Source organism: Lemur catta, chromosome 20 (assembly GCF_020740605.2).
Source record: "Lemur catta isolate mLemCat1 chromosome 20, mLemCat1.pri, whole genome shotgun sequence".
In the NCBI taxonomy this organism is placed as follows: Eukaryota; Metazoa; Chordata; class Mammalia; order Primates; family Lemuridae; genus Lemur; species Lemur catta.
The window spans coordinates 19,691,021-19,706,795 of NC_059147.1; the positions used below are offsets into that span (position 1 = coordinate 19,691,021).

Consider the following 15,775-nt stretch of genomic DNA (forward strand, 5'->3'; position numbering starts at 1 on the left):
GTAGCATGTAAAGTGCTTAGCAAACTATCTCACTGATAGTAAACATTCAATAACATGTTGACAATTATTCAAAAGAATTTTAGTACTGGAACCAAATTTTAATTACAATAAAAATAGAATATCTCTCCCACCTGAAACAACCAAAAAGCAAAAATGGGAAAGTCAATGCATACGCAAAAGGTCTTAAAGAACATTAAAAGGACTCTGTCTAGAAAATTTAAGAATTATATTATTTAGAAGAAACAAGATATACTTCCCATCATGGCAAAAAGATATGAAGGATGTCTGTGTTTTGTGGTTGAAGAGCTAGAAAATGCTGTTAGCAACAAGAATTAAGTAAAAAATACAATAAAATGGGAACATTATAAAGATGAACATAAACAACTGTATCAAAATGATAATTTAAGAATAGTAACCATACTGATGTACAAAAGAGACAAAAATAAACAACTACCTGGCCCCTCCTGACTGCTCAGTTCAGTCTTGTATCTTCTAGAAACTATGAAACAAACTCAGAATGAACTATTACACAGGGAATGATCAAAGAACAAAAAGTCTATAAAGACCAATAAGGACTGAATTTAAAAGAAATGGAAAATAAACTTTTCATAATAAAAACACCAGTTACAATTAATCCCTAGCCAAAGAAAATCAAACTTCACAAAGGTCTTTGACAATGCTAAGCATTTTCCCAGCACAATGGCAGAATTCTTCTGAAAAAGATGCATTTTAAGAGGTACTTCTAATGAACTGTATCCTGGAGATGTCAACTATTAATAACTACACAATATGAAGAATGATTAAAGGAGGATTAACTTGAAGACAAGGAGACTTAGGGCATGAAGAGCCGTATCTTCACATGTCAGGAAGGATTAGACTTACTCTGCATTGCTCCAAAGAATGGGACTAGCAACAATGAGAAGTTGCATAGGTACATTTGGACTAAACTACTAAATATAAGGAAGAATCTTAATAATTAGAGATGCCCAATAATGAAACACACTGCCCCTGAAAATTGCTCAGAGAGAACTAGGGAGCCATCTGTCTCAGATATTTTAGAAGAGATTCCTGTAAGAATCAAATTGGACCAGATATCTTTTTTTTTTTTTTTTGAGACAGAGTCTCGCTGTGTTGCCGGGGCTAGAGTGCCATGGCGTCAGCCTAGCTCACAGCAACCTCAAACTCCTGTGTTTAAGCGATCCTACTGCCTCAGCCTCCCGAGTAGCTGGGACTACAGGCCAGCGCCACCATGCCCGGCTAATTTTTTCTATATATATATTTTTAGTTGGCCAGCTAATTTCTATTTTTAGTAGAGACGGGGGTCTCGCTCTTGCTCAGGCTGGTCTCGAACTCCTGACCTCGAGCAATCCACCCGCCTCGGCCTCCCAGAGTGCTGGGATTACAGGCGTGAGCCACCGTGTCCGGCCTGGACCAGATATCTTTAGGCTCTTTTGGAACTCAAGAGTCTGTGAGGTATCTAAGACACCTTCCTAATAATATAATATAAATTCTACCTGAACCTTACTATTATTTTAGGATATAGAGTTCAATGTATTTAAATACCATAATTCCATATAATGATCACATATTCAGGACCAAAAAAATTATCAAAATTTTTCAGACTAAATCTCACTTAGTCAGTTTTTCTATTTCTCTCTAGAAAACTGACAGAAATGGAAGCATCTTAATTCTGACATATTTTACATGATCAAATTTCCTGGCCTAAAAAAGCTCCGAAGACTTTAGCAACTCTCTTTATGTGTTTCCACCTAAAGAAAGTATTTTCCCTGGTGGGAGAGAAAGAAAAAAAATCAAGAGAACCTCAACATCTGCTTTCATTGATTTAGCATAAATAAGTAAACAAGTAATATTTTAAGAAGTACAAAAACAAGCAAAATGAGGAACTAATTCCATTTACTCATTAAACTCATCTGCTTAAGAGGAGAAAGTATGGGGGAGGGAAATGTTGTAATATGCTTACAGCTCAATTTTATGTTTCAAAGTTCCAAAAGTTTAACAGACTGGTAATTAGCTATTTGTTAAATCTCTCACAAATCAAAGGGAAATTATATACTGCAAAACAGGTGTAGGAGAAACTAATGCTGGGGGGAAAAGTTTTATTCAGCATTTGAACTACTTCTACTGCTGCTTTAGGGAGACAGTAAGACTACTATAATAGTTTTAGTTTGCTGCTAATGCTTCTAAGAACTACTACAGTCCACTTAAATTTAAATACATGTGCATACAGTAATTTCTCTCCAAACCAGCCAACAGATAAAGCAGTGCTATTAACAAGAGATTATACCTCTCAGTCAAGAGTAGCATCTTTCTATATTAGTTATCCTAAACAGTGCCCATAGCTAAGGCATCTGTAAGAGAAGAGTACATTTCACTCTAGGTATCATTTCACAAGAGTTCTAGTTAATAGTGGATAATAGGTCAATGATTCAATCAATCCGCCCTTGTAATGAAACCCCAATAAAAACTCTGTCCTGAAGTGGAGCTTCCTGGTTGGGAGTGCTGGGAGGGTGACAGGCCTTGATTCCACCAGGAGAGGGCACAGAAGCTCTGCGTTCGGACCCTCCCAGACCTCGCCCTATGTGTCTCTTCACTTGGCTGGTTCTGATTTATTCTGATTTACGTCCTTTATACTAAACTGTAATTGTAAGTACCGGGCCTTCTAGAGTTGTGTGAATCATTCTGGTGAATTCCTGAACCTGAGTGGGTCATGGAAACTATCAAATTTGTAGCCAGTTGGTCAGAAGTACAGCTGGAATCTCGGGTAAGGGTAACCTTGCTAGGGATCACGCTCTTTAACCTGTGAAGTCTGCACTAACTCTGGTGGTGAGTGTCAAAACTGTGTTGTAGTAAAGCACACAATGTCAGAATAACCATTAATAAAAAACACTGCCTACCATCAACTGTCAGATACATGCTGATTTCAGAAGTTTTAAAATAAAACCTTTCAAGGTAAAATTATTTATATTCCAATTTTAATGTATTCTTTTAAAATGTTAAAATGGTACAGAAATATGAAGCACGAAATAAAAAACTCTCTTCCCCTCCTCAGTGGTAATCTGTTCAACATGTTTCCTGAAATAAGATTTTTCAATCCACTTTCATGACTTCAAAATATGGTAAACAAAATTTTAATGACTTGCAAGAGGTCACCCAACAAGTCAGCGATGGAAAAGGAATTAGAACTAAGGATTCCAAATCCCAAAAGTGATATTTTCTGTTATACACATCTTGTTGGCTCTCATCTAATCTTAAAAGGTAACTACCAAACACTTTGAAATCTTTGTCATTTTGATGACAAAGAAAAAAACCAACTATATGACCATGAGCCAAAGGGCAATCCATTTTATCACATACAATCTTGTTATAACTTTTCAGACAGTAGGCAAGGATCACACTAAGCTTCACTAGTGAGTCATTTATCACTTAAACAGTTTAGTAAAAAAAAAAAAAAAAAAAAAAGGCCAAACATTATAATGTAACAAGCAGCAGACTGGGAGGTAAGACACTTGCGTCCAACGAGCAGCTCCACCACTAGCCAGCTGCAGGAATACAGTTTCAACCTGAACTCTATGGGCCTGTTTCACATTTAGAAAACAAAGGGAAATGGTCTCAGTGATTCCCAAAGGGAAAGTTCCTGGTTTGGGGGCAGGACAATCCTTTGCTGAACAGAAATGTCCCACACACTGAAGACATTAAGCCTCTCTGGCCTTTGCCTTCTAAATGCTGGTAACTATTCCCAGCAGTGTGACAGCCAAAAACAGCCTGCCCTCACACATACTTCCAAATGGAAAGGTGGGGGGTTGTTGGGTTGGGTAGACATAGTTTCACTAGTAGATCTAAGGTTCCTTCAAATGCTAAAATTCTATAAATTAGTAATCCTTGAGTTATATTCAAGTGACAAGTCCACGATTGAAAAAAAGTAAAGAGAGAAGGAAGTAATCCGTGATTTAGAGAAAACATGGTATAATTTTAGTTGTAGTAATCCCATTACTCAGACCTACCCTAGGGAAATCACCCATGAAAAGATTCATGGGCAATGCTCTAGTCAACATAACACCACTTCTAAGAGTTGAATGATCTGAAAGAACCCAAATAGGTAACATTTACTGAGCACTTATTAAGTACTTTACTTTCCTTGCAATTTAAGCTCCTAGCACATCACTCAGGAGCTTAATAGAAAGACAAAATCATCTCAAGCCCCACCCTAGACCTATTGAATCAAAATCTATTTTTGTTGTTTTTTGGGTTTTTTTGAGACAGAGTCTTGCTCTGTCGCCCTGGGTACAGTGCAGCAGTGTCATCACAGCTCACAGCAACCTCAAACTCCCGGGGTGAAGTGATCCTCTTGCCTCGGCCTCCCGAGTAGCTGGAACTACAGGCGCATGCCACCACACCTGGCTAATTTTTCTACTTTTAGTAGAGGACAGGGTCTCCCTCTTGCTCAGGCTGGTCTGGAACTCCTCATCTCAAGCGATCCTCCCACCTTGGCCTCCCAAAATGCTAGTATTACAGGCATGAGCCACCACGCCAGGCCAGAATCTGTATTTTAACAAACTCCCCAGGTGGATAGTTTAAGAAGCACTACTTTACAAGTATTAATTCATTTACTCTTCATAACATGTGTAATTAATTCTCAGGACTTTACAAATATTAATTCATTTAATATTCATAACACGTATAATTAATTCTCAGGACAACTCAACAATGTAAATACTATCACCCTCCACTTTACAGATTAGTAAACTAAGACACAGAGCATTATGATGTAACTTGCATAGTAACTGTCAGAGCCAGGATTTGAACCCACACAATCTCATTCTAGAATCCAACCTCTAAACCATATTGCATATTGTGTCTCAACTTATAGTATATCCATAAAGTGGACTATTCTATAGCTATAAAAACTGGTATCTAAAGAATTTCTAATGACATGATAAAATTAAGGTGATCCATTAAGTGAAGTAGGCAGGATATAAAGTTGAATATATGGTATGAGCCCCAAAATGTAATTATTAAACTGTGTGCGACTGAAAAAAGATCTGGGGAAAAAATGTTACTATATAGGTTAAGAGGATGGTATCTTGTGTCAGAATGCCAAGATTCAAACTCCAGCTCTAACACTCATTAGCTGATTGCTCTTAGGTGAGATGTTTAACCCTCTTAAGCCTCACTTTCCTCATCTATAAAATGGGGATGGTATTTACCTCAGAGGATTGTGTGAGGATTAAACGAGGTAACCTACATAAAGCATAAACATTAAATATTATTATTCCTCTTTATACTTTTTCCTTTCCCAAAATTTCTTCAGTGAACACATATTACACTTTAGTAATCAGCAGAAAGTTCCTTAAAAAGATAATGTCTTAGATTGCCAACTATCTTATAAGGGGCTATTACAAAGAAACCACCTACTCCTCTCATTAGACAATTTAAGACTGAACTTAATTAACAGCTGAGTAAGAGATTTTAAAAGACCTTGAAATAAGCATGATTAAATAGTGAAACTCAGTAAGGTACGCTGTAGTGCCAGTTCCTCTCAGGGAGGGCCTTTTTACTGGGATTAAAGTCCATCATCTATCTTGAATGATGCAGGCATTCCAACAGCCTGACAGTCCCTGCCTGACCTTGAGTAGGTTACCGAACCTCTCTCAAAGCCTCAGTTTTCCTCATCTGAAAAGAATGACACTACTTCCCTTGGAGTTACTGAGAAGACTTAATGAGAAAATGTGCATAAAGCACTAAGCACACTGACTAGCATAGAAAACACTTAATCTTAGTTGAAATCTACCATCATCATCATCATCCTTAACTGGATAAAAGTTTCTTTGGTTTTTTTTTTTTGAGACAGAGTCTCACTCCCCAGGTAGAGTGCAGTGTCATCACAGCTCACTGCAACCTCAAACTCCTAAGCTCAAGAGATCCTCCTGCCTCAGCCTCCAGAGTAGCTGGCACTACAGGTGCACACCACCATGGCTGGCTAATTTTTTCTATTTTTGGTAGAGACGGGGGTCTAACTCTTGCTCAGGCTAGTCCTGAACTCCTGACCTCAAGCAATCCTCCCACCTCGGCCTCTTAGAGTGCTAGGATTACAGGCTTGAGCCACCTCACCCAGCCTGGATAAGAGTTCTGGAGCACCTACTCCAGCAATGGAAATATATTCATTCTTTCAAACCACAGTTTGTGTTTTCATTATTTTCTAATCAATTATGTGAGCAAAGAGCTATTTCATTACAAATGATCAAGACTACAAGACTGGCCGGGCGCGGTGGCTCACGCCTGTAATCCTAGCACTCTGGGAGGCCGAGGCGGGTGGATTGCTCGAGGTCAGGAGTTCGAGACCAGCCTGAGCAAGAGCGAGACCCCCGTCTCTACCAAAAATAGAAAGAAATTATCTGGCCAACTAAAATATATATATAGAAAAAATTAGCCGGGCATGGTGGCGCATGCCTGTAGTCCCAGCTACTCGGAAGGCTGAGGCAGTAGGATCGCTTAAGCCCAGGAGTTTGAGGTTGCTGTGAGCTAGGCTGACGCCACTGCACTCTAGCCCGGGCAACAGAGTGAGACTCTGTCTCAAAAAAAAAAAAAAAAAAAAGACTACAGGACTAAAAAGAAACAAATCCTTCACTTTAAGTACAGTGTAGATTCACGTAAGTAAATAAACTGTAACATCTGTATTCTTAACTAATTATACAACCACTAGTAACAAGCCAATTCCAGTGGGGTTTTCTCCACATTTCTAATATCTTTGTAAACATAAACATTACTATACAAATGAGTACGTCATATGCTTAAGTAAGTGAACTCAATCACTACCAGCTACAATCTAGGTCAAGGCTTTCCACCTGATAAAATTAGATCGGAATCAGTGCTAAGATTTAGAAAAGCCTAAGGATCACCCGGTCTGATCCTTTCGTTTCACAAGTGGATTTAGGAAATGTAGTTAACTGGTGAACAAGGAAAACATTCAAATGCTAATCTACTTTTTCAGGAATTAGTCCAAATCCTAAAAGGAACACATAGGAGACCTCAGTTTAGATTTTCAAAATGACATCAATTTTTAGCTTAGCAAAAGGTGTTACTATTATTACCACACTTTAAGGTGTAAGTGGGAGCTTCCCTTCTCACTTTCAACAGTACTGAATCCAAAGCTTTGAAGTCTGTTTCAAGGTATTTCCTTATTACAGAAAATGAGGAGCAGAGGAAAAGGATGACCCACAGGTCAAGCATTTGAAGTGCTCCTATTTAACATCTAATCCAAAGAACTAACAGTGATTTAAAAAATAAAGCTGAGTCAAAGTTTATATGTATACTATAAGGCTACTATAAGAATACTCTCTTCACATATAAAAAATTTTCAAGACGCAAATGGCTTTTAAACCTATGAAAAATATGGTCAACTTCACTCATTAAGAGAAATGAGAATTAAAACAACAAAATAAAATTCCTACCAGATTTGCAAAACTCTGAGTCACAAGGCTTGGGAAAAGATTTGTCCTTGGAATGCCAACTTCATGATTTTCTAATTTAAAAACTGTCAACAATAATTTCTGTTTACATGTAGGTATATACTCACACATGCATGTGTCTGTATTTATACATAAAATTTAATACTAACATGTTTTGGAGAAAGTGGGGAAATAAATATACTTTACATACATACACACACACACACACATATATATATATACATTTCTTTTTTTCTCTCTTTTTAGAGACAGGGTCTTAGTCTGTTGCCCAGGGTTGGAATGCAGTGGTGCAATCATAGCTCACTGCAGCCTTGAATTCCTGGGCTCAAGTAATCCTCCCACCTCAGCCTTCTTAGTAGCTAGGCCTACAGGCATGCACCACCACGCCCAGCTACTTTTTAACTTTTTGTAGAGATGAGGTCTCACTATGTTGCCCAGGCTGGTCTTCTTGGACTCAAGTGATCGTCTCCCCTCGGCCTCACCAAGTGCTGGGACTCAAATGATCGTCTCCCCTTGGCCTCACCAAGTGCTGGGATTACAGGTGTAAGCCACCACGCCCAGCCCTACTTTTATATTTTTGATGAAAATATAACTTCTATAAAGAGAAATCTGACAATATCTATCAAAATTGACCCAGCAATAATTCCACTTCTAGGAGTTTATCATACAGATAGACTCCCACATATGACAAACATCATAGGAACAAGTATATTCATTGCAGCACTGTTTGTAGTACTAAAGAACTGGTAACTACTTGAATGCCCATTAACAGGAGATTGGCTAAAATTATGATAGACTCATAAAATGGAATACTACTACAGCCATTAAATAAATGATAACTATAAATATTAACATGGAACGATCTCTAAGAGATACTAAGTCAACAATGTGTTGCATATCATAGTATTACCTTTAAAATTTACATATGAATACAGACACATACTCAAGCATGAGCATATAAATGCTTATAATTGCACAGAATGTCCCTAGGATCCATAAGAAACTGATAATAACTGCCCTCATGAAAAGGTCTGAGTAGTAGGGAATGGGGGAAGAGAAAAGGAATTCTCACTCTATACATTTTTATACCTTTCAATTTCATTCTATTTATACTTTTCAAAAAAATTAACTTTTAAAATAGTTATTTTAAATTTAGATATCTGACCTATGATATACTCTAAATGAAAGAATTCTCAAATGTTCCTTTGCTGATAGTTTTTAAATTCAGGAATCATAAAGCCAGCATTCCAATGACAAATCCTTTTTTCAAACCGAGTGACTCCCATAATCAACAGCAGATCCAGCATGATTAAAATCCTAAACTCCACTTCTAAGCAGAAACATTTATCACTTACACTGCAGTAGAATTAGAGTGGTAAAACTCAGACTCACCTGACCAGGTCTCCATGAAGCTGTAAATAAAGACTTTCTCTTCCTTCTCCAGCACATATTTCTGATGCTGGTGTCTCCACTGTGCAAAGGACGAGATGTACGTCAGAGGAGGATGAGGAAGAGGAGGTGGTGGTGGTGGTGGTTGTAGTGGCAGTGGTAGTGTCTGCTCCATAAAGGTAAACACAGCCTCTCTTCACATCTTCTCTCAGCCAGTCTCTTTCTCGAGAACCAAACCTACTTCTCCTATTCAAACAATTTCTGCTTCCATTGCGTTTCATATTTCTCTAAAAAAAAATTAAGAGAAAGAAATCATTAGCTAGAACGTCTGACTGAATGAGACCTCTTCAGTCCTCACCTCACCTCTCTTTACTCTATATTCACCAACACTCTGCTCAAGCATCCCCTGCTCTTGCGGAGCAGTTTGCATCTGCCATGCTCATTCTTAACCTGGAAACACTTCATTTTCTTTATTGCAAGCTTTCATGTCTCCACCCATCAACTTCTCTGACTCTCTTTTGTTTACATTTTCAGAAAAATGTCAAAAATAACAAAATACCTAGGTACCTACTACCAAACTTTCACAAACTTTAATATTTTGCCATATTTAGTTCAGATCATTATTCTGAAGAACATATAATTAGGTAAGACATATCTCACCTGATTATATCTCACCTGATTTAAAACTCTCTCTACACTTTAAGATACTTACATTTATTTTACCCTGCAATTTTATTCAGTCCAACATTGGTTTAGAGATATAACTATGTTAATATACCTAGTTCGTTCATTTGAATACTACCCCATTATATGAATACATTGCACTTTATCAATTCTCCTATTGATGGCATTTAGTTTATTTCCAGTTTTTCACTGCCGGAAACAATGCTGTAATAAACATTTCTGTACATGTCTATTTATGCAAATGTGTATGTTTCCCTAGGGTCCTAAGCCTCTGCCTCATATCCCAAATAAACAAGTTCAGTATCTGCATAATACTGCACAAATATTCTTTCAATTCCCTGTCACATTTCAAAAAAAAAAAAAAAACTGCAGCTGGTAACTTACGTATGTGAAACTCATATATTATGAAGTTATCTCAAAGCAAAAACAATTGCTATAGCCAATATAACAAGTTTCTAATGATCAACATTTGCCTGCTCTATTTTTATGATGGGCTATTTCTGTTCTTTTTAATAATAAAGAAATTTCCACTGACCTACCTCTCCAGTTTCATTCCTCACTGCTCTTCACATTGTTTCAGTCACATCCAACTACTTGTAGCTCCCCAAACATACCAACTATTCCACAATTCTACGACTTGTCTGAAATGTCCTTCTCCATCTTGTTCATACGACAAGTTATGCTTCAAAACTCTACTCAGGTATCACCCTCTCTATGGAGCCACCCATATGTCCCATCCCCACTCTCCCCTCCTACCTAGAGAGAATGACTCTATTCTCTCCTCACCAGAACTTCTTCACCTTGAGTATGTTTCTAATACTACAAGTAGGACAATGGGTTTTATTTATTTATTTGACATTTCTTCCTCTCTTCTCCACTGAGAACCCATTATAGTATCTTAACACCTGGGTAGCACAGAGACATTTCCAGAATTTAGCTGACATTTATTCCCAGTCTGTACTTTAGCACAATTAGCTCTGGCAAGAAGTTAAACAAACCTGGTGGGGGGGGGCAGAATCTTCATTTCTATAGAGAACTCTATACATCTTTGTATCAACTGCAAAGTGAAAGGAAGTAAATAAAATACTTTCACTAGTACTCCTCATTGGAAAACAGAAATATCTATAAATAAAGCAAACATTATTTTTCTAATTACTGAGGTTAAATATTTGAGGGTAATTTTAGCACTTAAATTTGTAAAGATGGTAAAGAAAGGGGAAGAAAAAGGTAACAGGTATTCCCATGTGAGAGGGAAAAAAACAAGACTGAGAACGGCAGCACTGTTTAAATTTAAGATAACTCAAGTAAATTGATCATTTTGCACATCTTGGGGATTTAGGTTTGGTTATTCAAAATCATGAAGGGCCAGGTGTGGTGGCTCATGCCTTTAATCCTGATGCTTTGGGAGGCCCAGGCAGGAGGATCACTTCAGGCCAGGAGTTTGAGAGCAGCCTGGGCAACATAGGGAGCCCCTGTCCCTACAAAAATATTTTCAAATTAGCCAGAGCGATATGGTGGCATAAGCCTGTAGTCCCAGCTACTCGGGAGGCTGAAGCAGGAGAGTTGCTTGAGCCCAGGAGTTCGAGGTTAAGTAAGCTATGATCATGCCACTGCACTCCAGCCTGGGTGACAGAATAGGACCCTGTCTCCAAAAAAAACAAACTATGAGGACATGAGGATTACTACTGATTCTAACTTTAAAGAAGTAGGAACTAGATCTCTCTTTTCTCATCAAGTACATTTTCTCAAAGCTCAACATCTCAGAATTAAAGGGCTTTCAAATGCTTATTGTATAAACACAGGGATCATCACACTTGTACCACTAAATAATTACGTTCCGTATTTTTTTAACCTTTGAGAAAGATTAACTGGTCCATCTGAAAGATATTTTATATGGTACAGTAATGTTTATATAAAGAAGTTCTGCATTCTGCACTCAGTGGAAAGAACAAGCAGATACTATTCCACACAACCACCAAAAGTCTTCTTTAAAAAGAACTTTCTGAGGTCAAATAATGGCCCGCTGACATTCTCAATCTTAGAAAAGTCAACAAAGATGCCAGCAAGTACTATATTAGTTCATACATAATTTTTCTTCCATGAGAATTAACAGTCATTTTTAGCGCATATATATAATATTTCCCTTAGGATTATACATTTCTTAAGGAACTTTATATTATCAAAACATCTACGTTGTTAGTCATCCTTTACTTCAAAGGATCTGTCTCCTATCTGATAAACTCCACCCTATGAAGATAAACTGCTGAGTTAGAACTTTAGTAGATATCATTCTCTTAGACCTGATCAATAGGCATTTAAAAGGCCTGGGTACTAAGCAAAGCAAAGTCTTGTAGCAACAATTAAATGAACTATTTAGCTATTATTCGCCACTGCTGAAATACCTAGTGTTTCCTTCTCAAGAATGTCCACTGCCTAACTAACACATCAGGTAACTGCTGGAAAGGCCTTCTTAGCAGCCAGTACTGACGATGACACTGTCCTCTGAGCTGCTTTCAGCTTTTAGAATCACCAACCCACTGGAATTGCCAGATTGAGAAAACTTCATTTTCTCCCTTACACTTATATAAGAACAGTTATCACATATTTATCTAAGAGGAAACACAACTACAATCACCTCCCACATCAAACAAGCATATAGAGCATATTTAAGATTTAAAGATCTTTCTAGAAAGCAAAAGTCTTGAGACTATGCCACAAATTAAGCACCGTTTCAGTTTCACACTTTTAACTCTCTAAAAATAAAGATGATATATGAGGGCTATGATCAGTTCAAAGGTGATAAACTATTAAACACTCATATATGATAACTAAGATATTCGTGGTAAAGTAACTCTCCAAATTTCGTTAGTTCTATTAAAATGTGGAATACTCCCAGTAGAAGATATGTTTCTGCATTTGAAACTTAAAAACAATATAGGCTCATCTCTGGAAATACATATGTTATGAAATATTTTGAAAGGAGTGGGGAGGGGTGGGAGAGAAATGTTTCAGTTAATTAAAAATTTTCTGGAATTGTTTAAAAAACCACATATATTTTGATAAAAAAAATTATTCTTGAAAAAAACGAAGCCCATGGAATTAACTGACCACATTAGTTGTAACTTCATATCTTCTACAGACTGAGTTAAAAAAAAACCATAATCCCAAAATTGTAGGAAACATCTGGAAAACTTATAACCCATGTTTCAGCAATTCACTAAATAAATCTTTGGGGGTATTTTGAATGAAATTTTCCAATACCTCATAGAGATGGACCTAGATCTAGTCTGGCTAAGTTATACTAGCCTTTTTATGAAGATCTATATTATTTGACAATAATGATGTTCACAATTTGTTATTAAGAGAGTTACAAAAAAATAATGAAAAGTCTTTTTTGAAGTTATCTTCAGAGAAAAATGTGTAGGAGATCATGACTTTCTTTCCAATTCAGAAAGTCTTCAATTCTACTTATATATTCTTTTCCAGTTTCACTTTTGGCATAAAACTCAACCACTTAAGAGAACTGTATGTGGAACAGAACATCTATTGTCCATAACAGATACCAGTTATTTGCAAGGATTATTTAAAGTCTTGAGCATATGCAATACAGCAACGAATGCAAAGGCCTTTGAGGACTGTCAGCCTCCCACAGCATTAGCTCAGCACTGTAATCAAGGTCAACTTCTTGAATCTTTTTAATGGTCCCTAGATTGGAAACTCAGGGAACCAGTGGTAGGCTGTCTTCAATAGAGGTCCGCATTGCTCAATTCCTTTCCTCTCACAACTCACTCCTTCACCACTAAAAGAAAGTTAACAAGAAAGCCAAAGTTGTTTACCTTCTAGGCCTGAACGCATTACCCATCTCTCAGACCTGCCATTTCCTGATAAGCCTGGCCAGTTGATGTTTGGTTTATATTCATTCACAGTTCACATTTTTGTGACCATATCATTTTAAATTAATATCTACAAGCCTTTGGGTAATTATATTTGCAACTTATAAAGTCCAATACACAGTATAGAGTTTATGCAGAGTCAGACGTAAACTATGAAGCTATTTCTTTCAGTCTCGGTGTTAAGATTGAGAAGTGGTAGCAGAAAAAACTGTTTTATATTTTACAGAGTTCTAGTTTATGTTGCTGCACAGATTCACTAGTTCATTCAAATCTATTATTGTTTTTGTTGTTCCCATCTTTGTGATATCCTTACTAATAATCTTAATAACGTAAATATTGCTCAACCTCAATCCCAATGAACAACTATTATTTAATGTATTTAACATTATGCTTTTCCATTGTTTTTAAAGTATTTTGAAACACATCCAATCTTCTAATTTATTACCCCTCTCTTTTTTCTTCCTGATAACATCTAAATCCTGCCGTTTCCTCTCCTACAACTCTAGAAGAAATTCCATTCCACCTCCGGCAGGACACCTAGTTTGCATACTTGACCTACAGAAAAATTTCTCTGCAACTATTTCAAACGCTAGTAGAAAACTCCACCCAGTTAGCCTCCCACAATCCCTCCCTTCAACCATCCTCAAAGTCTCCTCCCCACCTTGTGCATTCCTGTGCATTTAAACTTCTTGTCATCACCTTCAAGGCTCCACTTCGCCCCTCGCCTGCATCTGTTTTCTTATCCTCCCATTCCTGCCCCAAAGGCCCGCTAGCTGCCTGTTGCATAACGGCTCCCCCATTACCGTCTCCCCGGATTGTCAGCCCCGCTCCCGCGGGCAGGAGTGCCCCTTTTTGCCCAGCCCCTCCTCCTTTCTGCAACACGCCCAGCGAGTCCCCGTGATGAAGCTCCTCCGGGGATTCTCTCCCCAGGCGGGGCGGGTCCTCCTTCCCCGCCGGCGTCTCGGAGCGGGGCGCCGGGTCGTGAGTTGGGTGCAAGCCCCCGGGGCAGAGCGCGCCCGCTCCACCGGCGCAGCCCCGAGCACACCGCAGCGCCGGCCAATCGCCGCCGCCATCCTCCCGCTGGGGTGATGTCTTCAGGTGTCCGGGGAGAAAGCCCTGCGTACTTCCAGCCCCGCTCCCGGGCCGGGAGCCGGCGGCCCTCGGAGCCCCCCGGAGCCGGCCCCAGGCCCCGAGCGCGGCCGAGGGAGGGCGGGCTCCCGGGGTGGCCAAGCACCGGTGGGCGGCGGCGGACAGCGGCCCGAAGGCGTGGGCCTGCGAAGCGGGTGGCGCGCGGCCAGGGATGGGCAGCGGTGGGGACGGCGGCGGCCGAGGCCTCGGCGGGGGAGCGGCGCGGAGGCCTCGGCGGGGACCGGGGCGCCCCCAGCCGCCTGGGCAGCGGCCGAGCCGCGAAGCCGACAGACTGACGCTGGGCGGGGGTCGCCGGCAGCCTCGGCCACCGGGGGGGGCAGGGGCCGCAGCAGCCTCTGCCCTCCCTCGCTCCCTCCCCAGCCCGCCCGCTCGCTCGCCTGCCTCACCTTCAGGACGCGGATCCCTCCCGGCTGGCGGCTCGCGGGCGCTTCGGGCGCCTCCGGGGGCTCCAGCGGGCCCGCGGGCCCGGGCTCCACCTCCCCCATCGGCTGCTGAGGCGGCTCAGGGACGCCCGGCCGGCGCGACGGCGCACGGAGCCTCGGCGGCGCGCGCGAGCAGCCGGCGGCCCCGCCCCCCGCGGCCTCAGGCCCCGCCCCCCGCGGCCCCGCCGGACCTGCGTAGCTGCGGGCGCGGCGGGGCTGGGGCGCCGCATCCTGGCCGGCTGGAGGCGAGGACGGGGCGGGGGAATTTGGTGCCGCCGCAGGGCGTGGGGCCTCGGCTGCCCGCCACCGTAGGTTTGGAGGACTGGGGCGCAGGGAGGGTTATTTCCTGCTATCCCCGCCCTCGAAGTCCAGCTGGAGGAAGGGGCAGGTGGGGCCTGCACCTGTCAATTGTGACAGGACGCTGCCCTCCGCCAAGGGTGGCTCTTGTAACTTCCCTCTCCCAGACACTTTCCTCCTTCTACTTCAAAATTGGCCTATCGGCCTCACTGGCAAAGCGGCTGAGGATACTCATCTTAGTAAGGCCCTTTCTCTTCCTTATTAGAGGTGCGTGCCCACGACCTTCTTCAGCAAGTTCAACCACCTCGTACAAAACGTCAGCTCACCTCCCAGCCATATTTGAATTCCCTTTCTCCTCATGTAGCAAAGTGATCAGAATTCTGTTCTCCGCCTCGAGCAGATTTAATATAGTAAAATGATCTGTGAGCCATTTTATTATTTGCAAGGCTAAGTC

General features: G+C 40.6%; 1 protein-coding gene across 1 annotated transcript in view; it reads right to left on the reverse strand.

Moving 5' to 3' along the window:
- Nucleotides 1-15,121, reverse strand: part of PHLPP2 (PH domain and leucine rich repeat protein phosphatase 2) — a 56,133-nt gene extending 41,012 nt beyond the window's left edge. Inside the window, exons 1-2 of the mRNA XM_045533151.1 lie at nucleotides 14,989-15,121; nucleotides 8,880-9,163 (exon numbers count right to left, since the gene is read on the reverse strand). Of these exons, the coding sequence (XP_045389107.1) occupies nucleotides 8,880-9,163; nucleotides 14,989-15,087 (383 nt within the window). The 5' untranslated portion in view covers nucleotides 15,088-15,121. The remainder of the gene's footprint in view (nucleotides 1-8,879; nucleotides 9,164-14,988) is intronic.
- Nucleotides 15,122-15,775: the final 654 nt, after the last annotated feature.